This window comes from Peromyscus maniculatus, chromosome 12 (genome assembly GCF_049852395.1).
Source record: "Peromyscus maniculatus bairdii isolate BWxNUB_F1_BW_parent chromosome 12, HU_Pman_BW_mat_3.1, whole genome shotgun sequence".
Taxonomy (NCBI): domain Eukaryota; kingdom Metazoa; phylum Chordata; class Mammalia; order Rodentia; family Cricetidae; genus Peromyscus; species Peromyscus maniculatus.
In genome coordinates this window covers 14,835,977-14,859,550 of record NC_134863.1, presented here as the reverse complement: position 1 = coordinate 14,859,550, position 23,574 = coordinate 14,835,977, and the positions used below count along the sequence as shown (strand labels likewise).

General features: G+C 47.3%; 1 protein-coding gene across 3 annotated transcripts in view; it reads left to right on the top strand.

Moving 5' to 3' along the window:
• The window catches only part of Masp1 (MBL associated serine protease 1), a 68,505-nt gene extending 56,034 nt beyond the window's left edge, over positions 1-12,471 (top strand). For 2 of the 3 annotated variants that reach the window (XM_042259100.2, XM_006985072.4), the window contains 5 exons: positions 1,572-1,685; positions 2,959-3,144; positions 6,367-6,434; positions 8,384-8,483; positions 8,769-12,471. In XM_042259100.2, coding sequence (XP_042115034.1) covers positions 1,572-1,685; positions 2,959-3,144; positions 6,367-6,434; positions 8,384-8,483; positions 8,769-8,959 — 659 coding nt within the window. In that variant the 3' untranslated portion in view covers positions 8,960-12,471. Of the gene's footprint in view, positions 1-1,571; positions 1,686-2,958; positions 3,149-6,366; positions 6,435-8,383; positions 8,484-8,768 lie in introns of all 3 variants that reach the window. The other variant, XM_076548630.1, reaches the window with a different exon arrangement.
• The last annotated feature ends 11,103 nt before the right edge of the window (positions 12,472-23,574 follow it).

Genomic DNA, 23,574 nt, shown 5'->3' with positions numbered 1-23,574 from the left:
GGCAGTGGGGGCGGGGAGCGTCTTTGTCATGTTTTCAACTTCGTTAGAAAGGATGAAAGATGGACTTCACCCATTGCTTTAAGACTTTGAAGTAGGTTTTTTCAAACATTGACTTCTATCTTTTAAATATGTCAATAATATCCGTCCTGTGTTGGAACTGGCTGCATGTTTATGTTTGAAAGCGGAAATTCACTTTTCCATCAGCCCCGCTAAGAGTTTCTGCACACTTGGCCCTCCCCACCGCCCTGCAGATCTGTAATCCCTGCTTCTGTTGCTCCTGTAGTGCAAGGGGGTGGGTAGGGGGTGGGTAGGAGAGAGCAGAGGGGTCGGAAAGTGTCTAAGAGACCGAGGAAGAGGCAGAGCACTGTCTCTGTGTCCACACTGAGGTTCAGTGGGGGCTGGGGACGCTGGCAGAGTTCAAAGCTGAAGTTAATCTCTGGGCAAGCCAGAGAATACCACTAGACTCAACTAGAGAGCCCTGCTCTGAGGCAGGATTCCCTAACCTGAGTACCTCAGCCCACCTTATCCGCCATTCTAATAATTCCCGGTCGTGGGCAGGTTCAGGATGTGCCTCATGGGAGAGAGTGTTCTGTGCTGAGATTTGTCCATAACACGAGGCCTCTTCTGAGAGGGACAAATAGAGTCTGGAAGCTGCTCCGGAAACCCCCCTCTGCTTTTGACTCTGAGCTGTAGCCTGGACCACTGACGCTTACATCCACCCAGCTCTGTCTACAATGATGTTCTTCTGCTTGGCTCCGGCTGGGTGTGTCCAGGCCTCAGCTGTTTGTGGACTTGCTGTTAGCTCCGTTGAAAGGAAGGCCAGAAGTCTGCCTTGGAGTTAAATAAACATGAAGGGCATACTCCTCCAGGGGAAGATGACAGGCGGGGAGCGCGCTAGGCCACTAATCACGAGACCTGATACCACTCGCTTACAGTCACTCCAGCCACACAACCGTTCTGAAGGGCTGACTCTGAACAGCTGTCGCCAGCCCTGATCGCAGTCAAATTACAGGAGGAGTTTTTCATATATGTCTGCTGGGCCTAACCCTCTAGCTCCACTGGCCTGGATGTAGGTCACAATACTGACGCCTTCCCTAATTCCCAAGGTGATTGCAATGTGCAGTCACCTAGCGAACTACTCACCGTTCTCATCATACCTGCCAAGCTTTCACAGGCATAGGAAATACTTAGGGGTCTTCTAAAGACGTTCTGAGGGACCCCCGAGTGCTGCTGATGCAGACACGGAACTACACCAAACAAGCAAAGCTGGGAAGGAAGGCAGGCCTCACCAGATTTTTGAGGACCCACTTTGGGCTAGCTGGTACTCATCCATACCCCAGGCCGAAAGGAAGCCCAGAAAACCTCTTTCCAATGTCTAGCCTGGCCTAAATTGAATAGGGAGTTAGAATCACAGACTTAACTCCTCCCTCATCTTCAAATGGGATCCTGTGAGTGTCTGACTTGGGGCCATGAGCACACTAAAGGGAGGTTTGGACATTTGCAGGGTTTTGAACAGTAGGAGGCAGGGCGGGACAATGCAGGACACAGACCGTGTGTGCTCTGTTCTTCAGGTTCCAGCTGGGTTCTGACAGCGGCTCACTGTCTCCACCATCCTCTTGATCCAGAAGAGCCAACCCTACACAGCTCATACTTGCTCGGCCCTTCTGACTTCAAAATTATCATGGGTGAGTGAGGGTCAAGACTTCTAAAGCCAGTTGCGGTTCTTGGAACAGAGTCCCCCAGCTACCATTTCCAAAGCTCTTCTTTATGAAATAAAGACCACCCACTGGCTCAGTTCAGTTCAACACTCTGCCACAGTCTAATTAAAAACTAGTGCCTGCCCGTGGCAGCCTATAAACCTTCTAAAACAGGAGCAGGGTCTGTTGTAAGAGTGAAAGCTGGAAGTTTTGAGTCAGGGAACTTTGTAGGGAGATATATTTTTTGATGCACATCAAGATTTTTAGTAACTAAAATTTCATTTGGGGAATTAAAAAAAAAATTCTCCTGGAGCTAATTTGCATTACAAATTAGTCTCAGAGGACCAGAAAGATGGGTCTAGAGTTGAGAGCACCTGCTCTTAGAGAGGACCAGACTTCCTTTCCCACTTCAGCGGCTCACAATCACCTGTGACCCCAGCTCCAGAAAACCTGACACCTTCTTCTGACTCCTGCAGGTACCCCTGTGCATGTGCATGGCCACACACACACACACACACACACACACACACACACACACACAGAACACACACACATGCACACACACATGCACTAAAATAAAACAAAAACCTTTTGAAACACCAAAAACAGCATCCAGGAATAAAGAGCTTAGAAGCATTTTCAATTTTTTTGTTTATTATTTTATTTTAAAAACTAGTTTACAGACTAATATTTCCATGTGAGGTTGACATATGTACATATTTCATTGTGGTTGGTTCTCCCCGCCCCCTTCCCTGCTGTGTCTTTTTACTCCCAGTTAACCTCTGCTCCACTTTGCTCCACTGCCTCCCCTCCCCCATCCCCTCAGAGGATGGGTCCCATCCTAGTGTCCTGATCGTCACTCACATCTGCTCCTACCGACAGGCACATATTTAACAGAGGCTAGGATAGACATGTGAGAGAGAATGTACAGTGTTTGCCTCTCTCAGCAAGGATCATCACACAGGAAAAATCCTCTAATTAAGCAGGCAACCTACAACGCAGACACTAAAGGGTGATTATTATCCACCGGACAGTGGCCATGGGCATCAGCACAAACATTCTCAGTCGATGCGATCATCAGAGGTGGAGCCCTGAGAATCTGTGGGGTTTGACAGGCGAACAGGACGGCTGAGGAGTGGGGACAGAGAGAGGAGGGACAGACGAAGGCTGGAGCAGTACTAGATGGGACCGGGGCTGGTAGGGAGCAAGGCTCCACCTTTCTCTCCGCTGCGCTCTCCCTCACACACCTTCCATGGCGCAGGAAAGCACCGGAGGCACCGCTCAGACGAACACGAGCAGCATCTGAGTGTGAAGCGCATCACCCTGCACCCGCTGTACGACCCCAGCACCTTTGAGAACGACCTGGGTCTGGTGGAGCTGTCAGAGAGCCCGAGGCTGAACAACTTTGTGATGCCTGTCTGTCTGCCTGAGCATCCCTCCGGGGAAGGTACCTGTCTTAGTTGAGTTACTCTTCCTGTGGTGAAATACTGTGACCAAAGCAACCTGGGGAGGAAAGGGTTTATTCAGCTTACACTTTCACATCACTGTTCGTCATCAAAGGAAGTCAGGACAGGAACTCTAGCAGGGCAGGAACCTAGACACAGGAGCTGATGCAGAGGCCATGGAGGGATGCTGCTTACTGGCTTGTTCAGCCTGCTTTCTTACGGAACTCAGGACCACCAGCTCAGGGATGGCACCACCCACACTCGACTGAGCCCTCCAAATCAGTCACTAATTTAACAAATGCTCTACAGATTTGCGTACAGCCAGATCTTATAGAGGCAATCTCTCAACTGAGACTCCCTCCTCTCAGGTACCTCTAGCTTGTGCCAAGTTGGCATAACAACCAGCCAGCACAGCATCTCTGCCCTGGCTGCATCTCTGTAGTGTGGCTGTGGCTATGGCAAGGCTTTCTTCTCCAGCACCGATGAGACTCTAGTAAGACAGCGCATCTCACAGAATCGCTTCCCCTAAAACAACAAAAGCGGAACTAACTCCACGGGGGACACAGGTAGTGTTAGGCTTGAGGTAAAGGGGCGTGCTTGTTTTTCCACACAGGAACACAAGAGCCAGGTGAGCAATTACAATAGAACATTTTAACCAAGTACTGATAAACTAAATAAGCAAAGGGGGAAATCTGAGAAGAAGAGACATGCCTATAGGAAGAAATTACATATAGCCCTCCCCCGGGGGGGGGGGGGGCTGAAACAAGAAAATTATAGAGCTTAGAAGAGTAGAAAGTGCCTCCCTTTTCTGAAAACCCCATCCATCAAGAGAACCTGCCATTCCTTGCTGTCACCCCTGGCATCACCAAGGAGTACACAGAGGGGTGCGTGGGTGGGTGGGGGTGTGGCTCAGGCTGGCAACAGAACTCTGCAATGGCGTGCTTGTCTGGTGTGCCCTGGGCCCTAGCTTCAGTCCCCAGCATCACACAACCAACAAAGAGTGGAAGGGCAAGCTGAAGCTGAGGGCCAGTAGCTGATCTCCAGCACAGATCCAGTCATGACGCTGGCTTTCCTGTGAGTCATCTTGAGGATGCTGCCAGCCTCATTAAGCCTAAGTCCCTCACCTCTAAAGTGGACATGAAACCCCAATCAGACTGGCTATGTTATTAAAATGAAATATCACAAACAGAACCTATCCAGCTGAGAGCAGAAGGCCAGCCCAGGGCAGCTGGCCTCCTTCTCATTGGAATTCAGTGTGTCATATCCTCACTCATTTCCTGAAGCTTAAAGACGTTGCAAAAGAAAATGCTGGAATCTGAGAAGTGTTTAAGAGAAGTGAGCTGACAGGAAATGTGTAGGTAAGGCTGACTGATTAGCCAGGCACTTCGAATATGTACTTCGAATGTACCAGCCTGGCATTCACCTGCTTATTTTATTCCTCCTGGAAGCCTTGTACAACATTTTGCCGTGACTTATCACTATGCCCATAGGTTACGGCACCTCTCAACGCCCATAGAAAAACTTCTTTCTTCAGTAGGTAGAGATGAACACGGAGGCCCACAACTAGTCATGTTGCAGCGACTAAGAGACTGTGGAGTTCTCAGCCCTAAATGGGATATCTATATCACACCCCTCCTCCCAGGGTTCAGGTATCACTGTGGAAGAGGTGGGCAGAAAGAATGTAAGAGCCAGAGGTGACGGATGCCCACAGGAAGACTGTTTTGTGGACACAGCAGGGCAGCCACACATATGGACTCACATCGATTGTGTTACAGCATACAAAAGACCTGTGCAAACCCAAGCCAGACACAATCCCAGCATGCAGAGGGGAGCTTGACACAAAGCCCCACCCCTAACCAAGGAGTATGGGCAATTGATAGCTTCTGGGAAAGGGAGAGTGGGATTATTTAAGGGTGTGGCCTCTAGTAGGTCAACCACACTCCAGGGTAAGGCCACACAGCCAAGTAAAAACTGCACAGATTGGAATTCTCGATGAAAGAGAGAAAAAATGGAGAGAGGTCACAAAAAATGTAGATAGGGAAGGTGGGTAGATCTAGGATGAGTTTGGGAGAAGGGGATGAATCTGATCAAAACACAGTGTACAAATTTGTCAAAGAACTAATAAATGCAAAAAGGAGAGAGAGAGAGAGAGAGAGAGAGAGAGAGAGAGAGAGAGAGAAAGAAAGAAAGAAAGAAAGAAAGAAAGAAAGAAAGAAAGAAAGAAAGAAGGAAGGAAGGAAGGAAGGAAGGAAGGAAGGAAGGAAGGAAGGAAGGAAGGAAGGAAGGAAAGAGAGAGAAAGAGAAAGAGAGAGAGAGGGAGGGAGGGAGGGAGGGAGGGAGGAAAGGAAGGAAGGAAGGAAGGAAGGAAGGAAAGAGAGGGAAAGAGAAAGAAAGAAAGAGAGGGAGGGAGGAGAGGAAGGAAGGAAGGAAGGAAGGAAGGAAGGAAGGAAGGAAGGAAAGAGAGGGAAAGAGAAAGAAAGAGAGAGAGGGAGGGAGGGAGGAGAGGAAGGAAGGAAGGAAGGAAGGAAGGAAGGAAGGAAGGAAGGAAGGAAGGAAGGAAGGAAGGAAGGAAGGGAAGAGAGACGCTGAGGTTCACCAACGTCATTAGAAGCAGATTCGAGAGCAGAGCTGAGGTTCTCTGAATTTAAACGCAGAACTGTTTCTAGTATCCAAGGCTCCTTATTAAATAAGAATGCAATTGCTCTCTCTACCCTCAGCCCATTTCCACATTGGCCCCAGATCTGGGACGTCATAATCTTATGGAATGTCAGGGCTTGTTTTCAGGATTACCAAGGCCTCTTCATTTTAGGGATGTGGAGTCTGAAGATGAGGTAAGGGGAGCAAATGTGGCCTGACCTGTAGCTGACTAGGCTGGGCTCTTCATTTATTCCCAGTCATTGACCGGGCACCCCCTTCCTACACCCTAACACTGCCATAGACTTGAGGGTACAACGGGGAACAAGATGGGTGAATTACAGCTCTCGAAGAGCCTCAGGTCCTTGCCGGCTGCCAGGAAGGTGAGGTAGCTAAACAAAGAAACCAGGTAATATGCCACAGGGGCAAATGCCATCCAACTCAGCAGGCCTCCTGCCCTCTTCCTTCCCCGCTGCCTTTCTCTGAGGTAGCCACGTCAGCCCCTTGGGCAAAGGATGCTGCAGCTGGCAGGGTCCATCTTCCGCACACTCCTAATGGCCTTTCTCCTCACCATGTCTTCTCTCCTCCAGAAACCATGGTCATCGTCAGCGGCTGGGGGAAGCAGTTCTTACATAGGTTTCCAGAGAACCTGATGGAGGTGCGGTTCAGTTCATAGCCTACAAGCAAGACACCTTTGCTGTGCATCAGGCAGGCCCCCCTGCTGTCCGCTGCCTGTTCTGGGTTCTGAAGGCTTGGAGAAGGGAAATGATACGAGACCAGACAGGGACCAGACCCAATTCCAAAATTTAACGGGACTCAACGTCCCAGAAAGTTTGGTGGATTTGTTTAACTGGACTTGGGTTCCAGTCTCTAAACACCATCCTGTGTCCCTGATAGCTTGTGAAAGTCTCAGAATATGGAAATCCTCCCAGAACACAGCAAGTGTGGGTACCCAGCAGGCTCCTGATTCATCTGTACACCATGAAAACTGCATGCCAAATTAGCAAGGATGGGCCAGGCTCCGGGAAACACAGTTCTTTCCAAAGTGACCTTTATCCCTATCATTTGAGACAAGAGAGCTGAACTTGACCTAAGGAGCCATGGTTCCAAGTCTGGGATGCTAGTGACTTCTGTAGTCACCTGAAAGAGGTCATTTGACCCTTCTAGGTTATAAGGGACAGGGATAGCATCCGACTTACTAGATTTCCTTTAATAACCACCTGGTTCTGGCATTACTGGGTTCTATTATGGGGCTGGGTTCTAAATCCGTGACCATAGAGATATTTTTTGAAATCACAGTTTAAAGTTTTGAACATGTAGCGATCCCTCATTGCTTCGTCCGTGAACTCCCAGATGGTTGCTTGCTGTCTCCTGTGAACTAGCTAGTAGGTGCGCCAGGGAGAAGAGTGGGCAAAAGGGGTGCTCTAGCTTTGGGGGTCCATGTGTTTACAGTCCAGTGGCACAGACAGGAAGTAGTTATGGGCATGATGAAGGTGATGACGAAATGCAAGATGCTCAGCGATGTACAAGGGAGATCTGGCCCCAGCTTGGAGGCTCAAATATGGCTTCCAAAGGATGATACTCTTAAATGGTATCTGAATGATGAATAGTAGTAGTTAATCAGGGACTCCAGCATATGCTTAAAACATGTCCTCAGGACATGGCTTCCTGTCCCTACCTTCTAGGAAGGCCATAGCCCAAAGAGAGTCTGCATGGACTTTAGTTCCCTCGTAACAAGAATCCACAGAAGGTGTATGCTCGGAGCACATGGTCCATTCAGTTCCTCCAGTGAGGGAAAGTAGGAAACGAGAGTTCACTACAAAGCAAGTGTGGCAAGCTGTCAAGGACCGAGTATTTGAGGGGGCGGAGGGGGGTGGACAGATGAATCAGCACTTAAAAGCACTGGTTGATCTTCCAGAAGACCCAGGTTCAATTCCCAGTACCCACATGTTGGCTTGCAACTATCTGTCGCTATAGTTTCAGAGAATCTAATGTACTCCTCTGTCTTCCACAGGTACCAGGTATGCATGTGACACACAAACATACAAGCAGGCAAAACCCCATATGTATTGAAAATAATAACACTCTTAATTTTAAAAAATACCTAGCATCTCCGTATAGTACCTAATATCTATACACTGTCCAAGCACGTGATCATTCATTTCCTTCGTGAAACTGCATGTGATTGGTTTGTCAACCCCTGGGAGGTCCATCTTTAAGATTAGGTATGAGAGTCTCAGTGGTCTAGGAAAGAGATAAAGCCACATGCACCAGGTTCCAGAGCGGGGATAGAGGAAGCATAAGCTGATTAACATGGGTTTTCTATACATTATGGTAAGTGAAGCTAGGCAACTATCATTGTCTCCATATGACAGATAAGATCATTGAGTCTCAAACAGGCCAAGCTGCTTGAGCAAGGCCACAGAGCAAGTCTGTAGCTGAGGCTACAGCGGATGAGTCCCCAGCTCTCCATCAGGGGTGCCCTCACCTGCACCACACAGCAGTCCCTGAAACTGAGCAGAAGGTCGCTGGAGGCCTGCTCAAAGCCATCAGACAGCAAGGTCCCCTCAGCCTGGAGTGGGAACCAGTGATAGCCTTGTGTTGCAGATTGAAATCCCAATTGTAAACTCGGACACCTGCCAGGAAGCCTATGCCCCATTAAAGAAGAAAGTGACCAAGGACATGATCTGTGCTGGAGAAAAGGAAGGTAAGAAGCTGACTGAAATACAGGCACTGAGAACCTGGGGTGGACACAGACAGCAGGAAGAGGGGGCAGAGGGCGAGGAGGAGAAAGGGAGGAGAGAGAGAGATACAGAACTTTCAGCATCCCTTCCCGAACCAGCACTTTGTGGCTTGCCTGACCTAGAGCATGGGTTTGGATCCAATGGCCTGCTGCACCCTCTAGTGCCCGATTGTTTGAACTACAAGTCGGACACAGGTTTGCTTGGGGACAGGGGGACACTGTATTTTATTGGTACTCCCTTCCATCTAGGCGGGAAAGATGCCTGTGCTGGTGACTCTGGAGGCCCCATGGTGACCAAAGATGAAGGGGCAGATCAATGGTACCTGGTGGGCGTGGTGTCCTGGGGCGAGGATTGTGGGAAGAAAGATCGCTATGGAGTATATTCTTACATCTATCCCAACAAGGATTGGATCCAGAGAGTCACTGGGGTGAGGAACTGAGCTGGCTCTCCAGCCCCAGCACCCGCTGTGTGGTCAGTCGCCAGCAGAAGATGATCAGTGCGAGTCACATTTCCTCCCTGGCCCTCATTCTTCACTGCCCATGCCTGGGTAATAACGGTATTCCTCTAACCCCTTCTCCCTGTTCTTGAGAGAGGCCAGGTAGCAGAATGGTCAGGGCAAAAGGCTGGATCTGGGATTCATCACTTGGGATCTTTGTAACGATGGGCAGCTGACCACCTCTTTAAGCCTGCTTCTTCATCCATGGGATGCAATGTGACTATACCTTATCTACCTCACAAGAGTATGATGAGGAGAAAGTTAATATATGCATAGGACTTAGTCCGTGTATGAACTAAAAGTATGAATAAATGTATTCCATACTTGAGACTTAGCGAAGGGCATCTGGGCCCACCAGGCAGATGGAGTTCTCTTATGAACTCCTGCTTGTGACTCAGGGGTGATTAGCGACACACCCCTCCTCCCGCCCACCACCGTTTTCTTAGTCTGCCCCCTAAAATCTAAGCTTCTTCACCAAATGCAGTCCCCCAATCACAGCCCCAATCTCCCATAAAAAGGTGAAAGAAAGAAAGAAAGAAAGGAAGGAAGGAAGGAAGGAAGGAAGGAAGGAAGGAAGGAAGGAAGGAAGGAAGAAAAAGCTCATTCTTAGCCCTATGGCATGACCCCGCTCACACACCCAGCAATGTAATTGGGCATTTGAGCTAAGTACCAAATGGTAAGACTGACTCGGGGAAGCAGAGGCTGGGAAGGAATGGTGGACTGTGAAGTCAGATACCTACACGTATCTCTCACATGTCCCTCTACAAGTTCCTTCCCCTCATTTTAAGGACCCTGCAAGCACTGACATGCTAGAATCGAACAAAGCCGTGTTTTCAAAGTATACCCAAAGGAAAATGTCCATTAGGTTCAAAAGACAAAATTCTCCTGCTGTCCCTGCAAGACCCACCTTGGTCCACCACACCCACGTCCCAAAGGACATCACCAGATCCAAGTGCAGGCAAGGGTCTTCCCCTTACTCTTAGGTAGAGTAGCTTCCCCAAGCCCCAACCCCTCCTCACCCCCAAACACGGGCTGTCCAAGGCAGGCCCCGGCAGGCTCGGTCTCAGGCACCCACTCTCTCCCTCCCCACATCCTGGCTGACCTCCAGCAGCCATTGCTCCCATTCCTGCCTTTGTCTGACCCATCTGAGAAGCTTCCTCTTCGACCTCACCCAAGACAGAAGATTTCCAAAGGACCAGAAGCCCAGCCCGAGTGTCTGTGTATGAGAACTGTTCTCCATAGAAGGCTTTGACCTTTGAGCTGTGATGCTGCTGCTAGAGCCTGGGTGGATTTCTGGTGAAGGAGGAAAACCGTGGGGAAGGAGGGCTTGTGGGCATCAAGCCCCAGGCTGCACACTCAGGGACAGCAATTCACAGCCTGCTTCTGTTCCCCCGAGCAAATCATTCTACCTCTGCGGGGTTTGCTCTTGACTCTGCCAGGAGATGGCACTTGGACCCGATGATGATCACACACCTCTCAAGTGAGCTGGTCCTCTACTAACTGTCTTGTTTTGTGCCAATATGACACAAGCTAGAATCATCAGACAGGAAGGAGCCTCAGTTGAGGAAACGCCTCCATGAGATCCAGCTGTAAGGCATTTTCTCAGTTAGTGATCAATAGAGGAGAGCCCAGCCCATGGTGGGTGGGGCCATCCCCAGGCTGCTGGTCCTGGGTTCTATAAGGAAGCAGGCTGAGTGAGCCAAGTGAAGCAAGCTAGAAAGCAGCACCCATCTGCATCAGCTCCTGCCTTCAGGTTCCTGCCCTGCTTGAGTTCCTGTCCAGGCTTCCTCCAGGGATGGACTATGATCTGGAAGTGTAAACCAAATAAACCCTTTCCTCCCCAACTTGCTTTTTGGTTATGGTGTTTCATTGCAGCGACAGAAACCGTAACTAAGACATCTATTTCAGTTCCCGATGAAGAGTTTTGATGCAGTTTTGAAACTGCTTCAAGGCCACGAGACTTCTCATTGCCAGCACTTCCTGAACAGTGTGCTCTTCCGGGTCGTGCTGGCTGCTGTATCAGGACTGATGTGGTGAGAAGAGTACAGACCATGCCTTCCGGAAGCTCCTGGTGGATGTGTGACACATATGTGACTGCCATACCGGGAGGACCCCTGACGAGTCTACTGTAGAGATGTGGAGATGGAAGGAAGCCCATCATGGTATGGAGTTTGAGAAAAGGAAACACTGGCAATCAGTTTGAGGGGAGAAGACCTTCAGAAAGTATGCATTTCCACAAGTGAGGCCAAGAAGACTCTGGAAGGACAAACAGGAGTCCAAGTCCACTCAGGCTTTCCTCAATAACACCAGCTCCTCCCACAAAAATGATATTTCCAGGAAACCAGCATTCAAGCATGAGAACCAACATCTAAACAGGCCTCTCCCTAGAATCAGAATACTTAACCATGCTTTAAAAGCCTTGGGATTCTGGTGCAGACACCAACTTCTGTCTGGGCCCAGTTTATCCTATTTATCCTCCAAATTACAACTTCATCCTTATCTTGAGAAAATAACTAACTAATTGGCCCATGAAACTTCAACCTTGTCCAACAAGCATGGGATGATGTGACAGTTTGAACACATTTGGCCTCCACAGGCTCATGTATTTGAATGCTTGGTCGTCAGGGAGTGGCACCACTTGAGAAGGATTAGGAGGTGTGACCTTGTTGGAGGAAGTGTGACACTTTGGGTGGACTTTGAGGTTTTCAAAAGCCCAAGCCAGGCCCAGAGGCCCTCTCTTCCTTGCTGCCTGTGGATCCATAGGAAAGACTCTCAGCTACACCTCAGCCTGTGTGTGATACCATGCTTTCTGCCATTTATCACATGAAATCACATGTATCTCTGAAACTGTAAGCAAGCCACAATTAAATGTTTTCTTTTTATAAGAGTTACTACACCTTTAATCCCAGCACTTGGGAGGCAAAGCCAGGCAGATCTCTGTGAGTTCAAGGCCAGCCTGGTCTACAGGGTGAGATCCAGGACAGGCACCAAAACTACACAGAGAAACCCAGTCTTGAAAAACCAAAAAAAAAAAAAAAAAGTTGCCATGGTCATGGCCTCTCTTCACAGAAATAGAACACTGACTAAGACAGAAATCTAATTGCTGTTGTGATCCAAGAAACCTAACCTCCTAGAACCACAAAAACAGAAAGATAGTATAGCCATAAGGACCACTTTGTCTAAGTTCATAACCTAATGCTAACAAACTCGCTACCTTCAAATCCAGCCATTCCCTAAACAATTCTAAAATGTGCTGCCAATAAGAAGGCCTGGCTTCCAGGCAACTGAAATCTACCTCCCGATAAATGAATTTGTGTAACGAAAGCTATGATTTCATACTGTGAGTACTGTTATTAACAATGATGATCATGCCTGGGATTCATTAGTCAAAGAAGCTGTTGTTCTTATGGGAAACTACACATTCGTTCCAATAAACATCTGTGTTCAGTCAAAGAGCCCTGCTTGGCTTGTGTGCTTCTTCATGCACTGATGAGTCTGGTAAGTTGTTTACATGTTTCAAAAATTTGTTCTATTCGATTAGGATCAGTGTACCATGAAGAGAGAGAAACCGATGGGAAGGTTGAGTTAGAGATGCAAAAGCATGTCTCGGGTATTATTGATTCGTTCTGTCTAAAAACCCTACACTATTGTCCCTGCAAATTATCAAAACACCATGAAGCCAATGTCTTAGCACACAAATTATATTACTTGAATACTACCCACATCCATATTAGAAAGGTTTTTTATTTTATTTTTTCACTTTGTATGTTCAATGTCTGTTTCAGAAAATATTGCAGCATGTCTATACTAGCATATTCAAGATTGGAAGATGCACCTGCTTTCTGCTCTAAGCTAATCTTTTCTACAAAGGCATAACAAAGAAAATAAAAACAAACTACCTAAAATGCTTTTTAAGCAAGAGTTAAGAAAGATGCAGGGAGAGGAAATCAGGATCACTCACATACAGAGGTTTAGCAAATCTCAATCTAGAATGGGCACAGAGGCACAGAGAATCTCAATCTAGAATGGGCACAGGGGCACAGAGAATCTCAGTCTAGAATGGGCACAGAGGCACAGAGAATCTCAGTCTAGAATGGGCACAGGGGCACAGAGAATCTCAGTCTAGAATGGGCACAGGGGCACAGAGAATCTCAGTCTAGAATGGGTAGAGAGTCACAGAGGCACAGAGAATCTCAGTCTGGAATGGGTACAGAGGCACAGAGAATCTCAGTCTGGAATGGGTCTTGAAATCAAGAGGTGAGATCTGAAACAGTGAAGGTTGACTTCAGTCTATTCATTCATTAAACTAAAAGAAAATATTGCTTGCCTTCTCTTATTTGAGACTCCTGAATCTATGAATTCATTCTCTAATTGAGCCCCAACAATAACCTGCGATGAAATTACTTCTGGAATCCCCATTTTGCAGTGAAGCCACTGAGTGCCATAAAGTTCCTGCCACTGAACCTCGAAGCAGGAACTTCCCACAGCCACAAACACACCACAGCCCCAGATCTTGGTGTATCATAGAATTCTCCACGGCCCCGTTGAACAAGGGCCCATTGAAGTTGATTCTAGAATTGGGGCATGAAATATAAGAGAGCCTGGAGCATCTTATAGTTAGTGCCAGAAAGTAAGGAAACATTCAAAAACCTCCTCAATGGTGGGGACATCTCCAAACAGCACAAAGCCAACAGAAAGAGTCCCGGTGGACAAAGCTGGAACAATTTGAGCCACAAAACAAAGTGGTATTGAATAATAATCCAAAATATAAAACAAGGAACCACGAGCACATATTTTATGTATAAATTGTTTAATGAATCCATAAACTGTGAGAGAAGACAAGCCTGCTGTGAAGAAACTTGCCCAGCCCTGAAGGGTGAGCAGTACATGATAGTTTTCTTCGAGAAAACACAGAATGGGGCTGGGTGTAGCTTGGTGGAAGAGCACTTGCCTGACGTGCGCAAGGCACCAGGTTCAATCCCCCACCATACAGGCAGAAGCAGCAGCTCAGTACAGGAGGAAGGAAGGAGCCGCTCCACAGTGCAGACACCAACCGACCCTACCTCAACCAGGAAGTGGGGGTGAATATTGACAATAAGAAGCCACAGTGAGGTTCAACATGGCCCTGAATCTCTCCATTCTTCTCCACAAACTCTACAGCTCCTGTCTAGCTGTGAGAAATGTATCAGGCGCATTGCAACTGAAGAATATTCTACAAAGTATCTGACCAATGATCTATAAAAACTATCCAGGTCATCAAAAAGAGGGGAAGAATGTCATAAAAAAAAAAAAAAAAAAAAAAACCCTGTCACAGCCAACAGAAGCTCAGAATGGGTTATATTATATCTCCCCACAAGACGTTGATGCCCTAAACCCTAGTACTTCCACATGTGAATTATTTAGAAATAGCATCATTACCAATGGGATTAATTAGGAAGAGGTTATCCTAGAGTCAGTGGACTTTTCATCCAGGACAACTGTTATCCTCCTAAGACATAAACACACACAGGGGAGAGCATCATGTTGGTCCATACAGAATCCTACAGCCCCAAGTCGGGGAGTGCAATGAGTCACCATCACGACCCCAGAAGGCAGGAGCAGGTCAGGAAGATCTCAGGGCAACACCTTGATTTTAGACCTCTGGCTTCCTAACCATACCTCAAAGGCTTCAAACATTTAATTGGGGACATTAATATAGGAGACCTCACAAGCAAAAGCTTCTTGTGTGGGATCCTGGAACGGGGCTGGGGGTTGGGGGAAGGACTTAGGCAAAGACTAAGGAGATTCAAGAAAACTATGGATTTGATTGCTGGTGATCTATCCATGTTAGTTCATTGGATATTGCAAAGCAGCTCTCTAATGTAAACTGATATAAAGCATTTTTTGAATGGATACAATGAGTGTAGAATATATAACTGTCTATGCTGTCATCACAACCTTTGTAAATGAAAACTGTTCTAAAACAGAGACTTTAAAACAACATGTGTGACTTTTCAGACAGAAGGTAGAAGACACAGGATTTAAAACCAGTTTCTGATGGACTCCGGAGCCCAATCCCTGCACAAGCATACCAACTTTTGTGAAATGAGGCTACATACAGAAGCCAAACAGACTCTCGGGTCCTTCTCCTGTCTAGGGTAAGGTCTGAGCATTGGTGCTTCTTAGAAGACCCCCAGATGATTTTAACAGATGTCCAGTCTGAGAATTGCTGTTCTGAGCCATCCTGTCCCTACGACATGCCCCTTTCTGGAACAATATGAGAGCCATTATTTCCCAGGCTTCAGCCCTTGACTCAGCTGATAGGAAACAGGAATGGGGTAAGGTGTCCTGGTGTTCTAGCCTGTGATCCAGAACGTTCCTGTGGCTCGGTAGCAATACCATCACTAAGACATTTCTGCCTTAGTGTTTTCCTAAACAGAACTCTTCTACTTCCAAGTAATAAGCCAAGGAAAGGAAAGTACCCCCAGGAACTTGGGAACAGCATATTGGGGAACAAGAAGAAGAAAGGACCCTGGGTATCTGGGGAAAGCTGAGTGACCTGGTGTCTCTAGAGAGACAGAGAGGCCAGAGGAAAGAACCCTACATCGTCTGGGGACAGTGGGAACTGTCGGATTGTGAACAGTACTGGAAGCTTTGGGTTTGGGGCATGGGGAAACTTGAATTTTCTGATCAAAGGAGATGTTTATCTTTCAAATGAGGTGTCGACTCAGGAAGCAAACTCAGGGAGACCCAAGATGGACACAGGGACATCAGGCAAGAGACCTAGTGTTCCTCAGCAAGGTCGAGCCCCTGGGGAGGGGAGCTCTGTGCATCTGGAGCTCTGAAAGTCTAGGGCCAAGCCTTCAGCTAATCTCACCCTCTGTGAATACTTCAGAGAGAATTAGCAAAACAAAAAATGGAGCAGGGACCAAAACACAGAGGGAGTGATGCTTTTCCAGGTCCCTGGTCTTTCTCTGGCTGCTGGCAACATGCTAGGAAGGAAGCAGCGTGGGCTACTCTGAGCTTGAGACACGGAGACAAACAGGGCCGTCAAAGTGCTCTCCTGCATCTGGTATGCATTGGTCATTTTTTTTTCCCCAAAAAAAGATCAAGAAAAATGTCATTTGGATGCAAAAGCATGGGCTCAATTCCCAGCAATGAGCTTCTGATCACAGGGAAGAAGAGCCAGGACCATTTCAACATCAAGGCAGATCACAAAGGCTCCAAGGAAGTTCCCCCAGAGGAGTGGGTGACAAAGCAGTGTTCTGACGAAGAGAAGGTGTGTCTAGTCCAAGTGGTGCCCTGGGCATACGTGCGTGTGTGCATGCTGAATGACAAACAGGTCAGAACAGCCCTCCCTGACAGCTTCTGCAGGTCCTGTGGTGGCCCTTGCAAAGTAAGAGGTCTCTATGGCATGAATATGGGTAGAAGGCCCTGCTCATATGTCAAGGGGTGGCTGGCATAAGGCCTGAGTGAACACTGAAGTGTTTGAAGCTCTGCATCTGGTTCTAATGAACATTGTCTGAGAGCCACTGTTCTAGACTATCCTGCCAGAGTGCACCCTCTGAAGAATGTGGGAGCCTGTTTTTCCCAGACTTATGACTTGGATTGAGGTCACTCGGTTGGTAAGAAACAAAGACAGGGGAGGTACCAGGGTAGCATTGTTCAGAGGTGGGAGAATTTTTAGAAGGTAGGGCTTAACAAGAGATGTTTTGGTCAGTGGGGCTGCACCCTCAAAAGATTGTGGAGATCCATTCACTCCCCTTCTCTGTCTGTTTCATGGCTTAAAATATTAGTGTTTAGTCTAACTCACATGCTCTACCATTACTATCCACCGCCTTCAGGAAAACCAGGCCAAAAAGAAGCATCATGCTCTCGAGCCTCGAGAACCCGTAGCCAAAATAGGTCTTTCTTTTCCTAAGTATCCTGCATCAGCTATTTGTTACAGTAGCATGACAGCTGACTGATGCAGAGGATATATCCAGTCTATAGTGATAAGCCAGCACCAACCAGAGCAAGTCCTGGGATCCTCAGTGTCCATAGAGACACAGCCCAGGCCCACAGGCTGACCCAGTTAGAAAATGGGGACTTTGCTCTTCCCTTGAGTTATTTATCATGTGACATGTGACATCTTTTCCAACCCCTATGGCTATGTGGCTTATTTAATCCATGCCCATTAAATGCCATACATGCCCAAGGTCTGCCAATGGGACCCATGACAACTGAATTTATTCCCCTAAACAGCTCTACAACATCTCTGTTTTGGCGTGACCCTGTGTGTTCCTAATTGGCAGTCTAGGCCTCCCACTAAGTCATTTTTATTTTAGTGCATTTTTAAATTATGAAATACTTCAAACACGCTGGAAAAAAAATATAGACACTAATCCATGTCCTGCTCAGATGTGATGAAACAGCACTCAGTGTGAGGAATCCCGACAGGATTCCAACCCAAGCAGTGAAATGGTGTCATGAGTGGAGCCAGCTGGGGCCCCTGAAGAGCGTTCTGACGCTGACTGTGAAGACCTCGAGCCCAGCTCCAGCTCTGCTTCTGGACTCAAACTCTCTATCACGTATGTTCTCTGTGCCTCCATTCTCACAGTCTCCCCCAGTGACTTCCCTTATCTTTTCAGCCTCTCTCTGTGGAGAGCCTCGAGTTCCCGTCTTCGGGACTCTTCTCTGTCTGCTCTCATTCCTGGACAGTGTCCCTTAGTCTCTGGACATTTGGTGTCATCTAAACACAGATGACTCCCTGTTTTTCTCTAGCTTGGACCTCCCTTCTGATCTACTGATACCTCACCATTTCTTATATCCAATGTCTAAAAGAATGTTTAAAGAAAATCCTAGGGCCTGGAGAGATGGCTCAGAGGTTAAGAGCGCTGAATGTTCTTCCAGAGGTCCTGAGTTCAATTCCCAGCAACCACATGGTGGCTCCCAACCATCGGTAATGAGATCTGGTGCCCTCTTCTGGCCTGCAGTCATACATGCTGTATACCTAATAAATAAATAAACCTTTGGAAAAAAAAAAAAAAGAAAGAAAATCCTAAACATCCCATCCCAAACCATTCCCCTAGTATTGCCCCCACATCATTCTTTGTGGTAGCCCCCACCTTAGGAAGTGGCAACCCAATTCTTCCGGTTGCTTAGTTCAACCCCCAGGGCCCTACACCTCTCTCTACTATCATCAGCAGGGACTAGTTAGTCTACTATCATCAGCAGGGACTAGTTAGTCTACTATCATCAGCAGGGACTAGTTAGTCTACTATCATCAGCAGGAACTACTTAGTCTACTATAATCAGCATGGACTAGTTAGTCTACTATTATCAGCAGGAACTAGTTAGTCTACTACCATCAGCAGGGACTAGTTAATCTTTTAGCTCTCTGTTAGGTACTGCATGCCTAGAACAACGTGAAGCTCATTTAAAATATGCACTCAATAGACATTTGTTGAGTGAATAAACCCTGCACATAACAAATATCTTGTTACATCTGAGACTATTTACGAATCCATAGAAAAGCCAAAGTAAAGAATTATCAGACTTATTATAAAAATGAGGAGATAAAACTGCCGCTCCGCTAAACCTTCCTACTTCCTGCCTTCACTCTAAATACTTATCCTTACTCCCTCAGACAAGAACAGCCCTCACCCCTCATCAAAAGAAGTTTCCTTTTCCAGCAGACAGAGGCCGTCACAGAAATCCACAGCTGGTCAAATTGCCAGGAACAAGTGACCAGCAGATGGCCAGTCCCAGCCCATATATGTGCAACACAATCCCTCACCTAAGCTTCGGGAACCACTGCTGAAGAGGCAGCACAAAGACACAGGACACCAGAGAGCCTGCTGTGAGAGAGCATCTTCTATGTGAGAGAGGGATGCTGCACCCTTGAATCCTCAGCAGCGTGGTCACCTAAACAAGACAATGACAGCACGAGTGGACGTGGAGAACACCGAGATGGGACATCTCATAGGTCCTTCCCCTCCATGAAGGGCTATAGGCGATCAGTGGCTGCTGAGAGAGGGAGAATCAGTCTTCTCCAGGGACGAGCTCCCTAAAAGACTATCCATTCACAAGCAGCCCCAAACAAATATGCACAGGAGCCACATTAAACGGACTCAACAAGCTATACTTATATATACATATGTGTGTATAACAGTTATTGAATAAGAGAGAGAGAATTTGAGAGAAAGTGGGAAGGACACGGTGGGGGAGTTGGAGATAGAAGGAGGTGGAAATGATATAAATACGGCACTTGTGTATAAAATTCTGAATGGTTTTTAATGACCTGAATAAAAAAGAAATGAGAGAATAAAACACAAGCTGAAACTTCATCATTACCACCCGAGTCTTTGCATAAGGCCAAGCCTTTCAAGGTGACTTCCTTTCAAAATAACCATCTTTAGAGGAAGGCAAGGGTGTTAGATGGATGAAAGTTTGCTTCAGAAGAATAAAGGGAAGGAAGATGCTAAGAATTTGTCAGATAAGAAAGACAAACTCCAAACAGACAAAGGCATATGGAAATCCTGGGGTAACAGTTCTGTAGTCCATTGGAAGGATCAACATCAAGAAGTCCCTGAAGATGGCCAAGGACAGGGATAGCTGAACAGGGTGGAAGCAAGGTCAACGTGTGGAGGACCCTTCAGCCGCTCCCTGCTCTACAAATGCAAAAACTGAGACTTTATGCAGGAGAAAACCCAGGTCACCTGAGGCCAGCAGCCCAGGTAATGGTGAGCCAGCGTGACAAAGGTGTCTCACTCCTGGGCCAGTGAGATTTCTGTGCCAGACTCACATCCACCTGCCTCCTGGGGGGAGGGGGTGATCAGGGGGCTTCCAGGACCCAAACAATGCCAGAAATGACTCCAAAGGAAATTCCTCAGCTGGGAGTCCAACAGAGAGACAGAATGAGACTTGGAAAAGAACTAAATTCTTCCTGGGGTATTGTAGCCAGTAGGAACGGAGCCTAAAAACCACTGGTGTTTTCTGTTGAAATTCTTTTAAAATAGCAATCTTTGAAGAATGAAGTGTGGTCACCATGCTTCTGGAAAAGTGAAGTCACTGCTGTGAAATAAATAGAAAGACAAGAAAAGAAATCACTGTGGATGTGTGAAAATAAGCCGTTCTTAACCTGGGCTGGGAACTCCATCCCTGTGGCTTGCTTTTTCCTTAAGCATTGACCAACAGCATTTGACCGAAGTCACAGAGCAGAGTCTATCAGGGCTCAAAGGAGAGGAGACTAACCAAAGGGTGAAAGGGCATGAGCATGCAGTAAAAAGCATGTGCTGTGTGGCAGACATGGCCCCAAACAGTACTCTATCTTAGAGCATTATCCCCATTTTGATGGAGGGAAGAGACTCAGAATGCTCAGATAACTTACTTACTTAAGGTATGGGCTACAAAGAAGCAGGGTTAAGCCTCAAGTGATTCCCAGCCCCACATCCCATGACCTTCTTTGAACACTTGACGCACTGTGCTGGTCAGGCTCTTAAGTTGTGTAGGCTCCAGGTCCTCATCTGGAAGATCCGCGTCCTGTATCTTTATTTTACAGGTGCGTTAATTTTCCTCCTGTTAAGTTTCTCCGGTCTCGGGACCGAGGGGACTTCTCCAGAAGGCCACTGCCCTGTCCTCGTGGGTTTGGGGATACAATCAAGGCAGTACTTCTTGCTGACCCTGCACTAAGCATTCCAGCCCCTGGAGCTGCGTGTGGTGCCTGTAGGTCTCCTCTTGGTGTGAACATCAAAATCAGTGTGCAAGCACTCCAGTGGGAGAAGGGCCAGGCTTCTGGAATGTTCCCTGAAGAGTTTATTTATAACACAGAGTACATCTAACAAGTTCATCATGTTGCATGCGGCATGTGGAACCGTCCTAGAGAATTCTGCAAAGACAATGAGCCCACAAGCAAGCCTGGAATCCCCTCTCTGTCACAAGTACAGGGGACAACAGGGGAGACAAATGAGGGCAGAATATGAAAGCCCGAAGCACCTCCCTGGCATGGCAGGAAGTGTCCTGGGAAAGCTGCAGACTCCAGCTATAAGAAAGGGTTGCAATCTGTTGTGTAGCAGTTTTGTCCTAATTTAAACATTTTCTCTAGGGGTTGAGGCCCCTTAAAACGCAGGAACGAAATGAAACTTACAAGCTTGGAAAGTAGACAAAACTCACAAATCTCAGGAAAATTCTAAACCTCCAAGATGCACAAGGCCCCTCACCAAGGTAAGCAGTCCTAATTGCCAGGGAGAGTCCCACCTGCCAAAGGGCCTCTAGGTGGTGCAGGGAGCTCCAGGGTCACTGCTTTTGTGGGTCCTCACCCGCACTAGAGTGAGGACACTCTTTCAGTGCCGCAGCTGCCTTCAAGTTCCTCATACTTCCGTAAGTAACCCCGACAAACATTTCGCTAAGCTAGTCTTGGGTGGACTTCTTTCTTTATTTGGGGTGAGTAGATGTTTGTCTGTGTGTCTCTCCAGGAAAAGACACAGCGGACTCCTTGCCCTGCATCTCCTTACATGTTTGGGGACAAGATTCTTCTACACTCTGATCACATTTTGCCATCTGGGTAATAAAGTGACTGAGTCTCTAATGGGTCTTCCAACAATTGTATTCATGGCTTTGCAAATATTTACTTTCCGAAATGTAGAAGGCACGCAGTTCCCTGTGCCCACACAGAAGCACAAGGGGGAACAAGAATGTTAAGCACACAGGATGGTCTCTTCGAAAGGAGAGATGTATAACCTATTTTCCACCCAGAAGGCTGGGAAAGGATGGAGTTAATAGCCTGGTGATCTTTGCTCTCTCTGTATGGCCGAGACCACACTGGCTCCTCCCCCACATCCTTATCTTGAGGTTGTTTTCTCAATTGATCTACAGAACCTATCTTTATGGAAGATGCCCCATGTACTTTACAAAGAGTTTCAATATGGTCATGTCTTAAGCTTTGTTGTGCACACAGGATTGAGTTCATTATCACCAGGAAACCTTTTTTCCTCCAATTTGTGCTGTGCTTAAATAAGCCTAAAATAAACGACTAGGGATTAGACTCTGGAAATTTGAACCAACACCAGCTACTGAATTGTGTTGAACCAAACTGCCTTCTTGCCTCTCAGGGATCACTACTGTGTTTGATGTGGTTTTTACAGAGACCCCACACACATGCACACACACCTAAATGGCCTGAGAGTTATAAAGAGGGTCTATGAGAGCCAAAACAGAGGGGACAACAAGTATTCTCAACAGAAACACCGGGTTTATTATCATCACATTAACAAAATGGAGAGGAAGTAATGGATACCGGGAACTAGAGACTATTGGAATTCACCTGACAGAGAGAAAAGAGGAACAAATAGAACTGTGAGAAGAAGTGTCCCCACTGATCTGTGCAGAGCTGGTTCCATGGCAGCATCCCCACTGCCCTGTGCAGAGCTGGTTCCACGACAGCATCCCCACTGATCTGTGCAGAGCTGGTTCCATGACAGCATCCCCACTGATCTGTGCAGAGCTGGTTCCATGACAGCATCCCCACTGATCTGTGCAGAGCTGGTTCCATGACAGCATCCCCACTGATCTGTGCAGATGCTGGTTCCATGGCAGCATCCCCACTGCCCTGTGTGGAGCTGGTTCCACGACAGCATCCCCACTGCCCTGTGAAGAGCTGGTTCCATGACAGCATCCCCACTGATCTGTGCAGATGCTGGTTCCATGGCAGCATCCCCACTGATCTGTGCAGATGCTGGTTCCATGGCAGCATCCCCACTGATCTGTGCAGAGCTGGTTCCATGGCAGCATCCCCACTGATCTGTGCAGAGCTGGTTCCATGACAGCATTCACACTGATCTGTGCAGATGTTGGTTCCATGACAGCATCCCCACTGCCCTGTGCAGATGCTGGTTCCCATGAGGCCGAGAACAAGAGGAGCACTTAAAGGCATTGCAGGAAAATGGTGTGCTAGGAAGCTCCAAGCCTGTGTTCTCCCACAGAAACATTATAAAATGACTACAAGATGGCTAAAATATCCCAGCACTCGGGAGGCAGAGGCAGGCGGATCTCTGCGAGTTCGAGGCCAGCCTGGACTACCAAGTGAGTCCCAGGAAAGGCACAAAGCTACACATAGAAACCCTGTCTCGAAAAAACAAAACAAAACAAAACAAAAAACAAAACAAAAAAAAAAGATGGCTAAAATAACCTTATAGATTATTATATAACCCTGGAGCTCAGTCAAACACATGGAAATCCTAAGAAATTTTTTTCTCCCCTCACCTCACCCGTCTCCCACAGGGATTGGAAGGGACCTTAAGCTCAAAGTCTAGACTTTATCTGCAATATTCTGGTCTGTCTTAAAGGACTGGCCTCTGTCTTGCTATGGTCTCAGATGGAGTGCCGCTCTTAAGGCAGAAGAGAGATTATACACCTACAGATACTTAAAACAAGATATTACAGATGGAACCAAAGAACAGAACAGCAAGACTCAGAGACACTGGAAACTAAAGAGATTCGGCAGCAGCTGTACATGTGAAGGACTTGAAAGGCCACAAGCCCAGGCACAGGTTGCCCAGAGAAGACTCAGGGAGACCTCAGCTTTGACTTCTTGTATACTC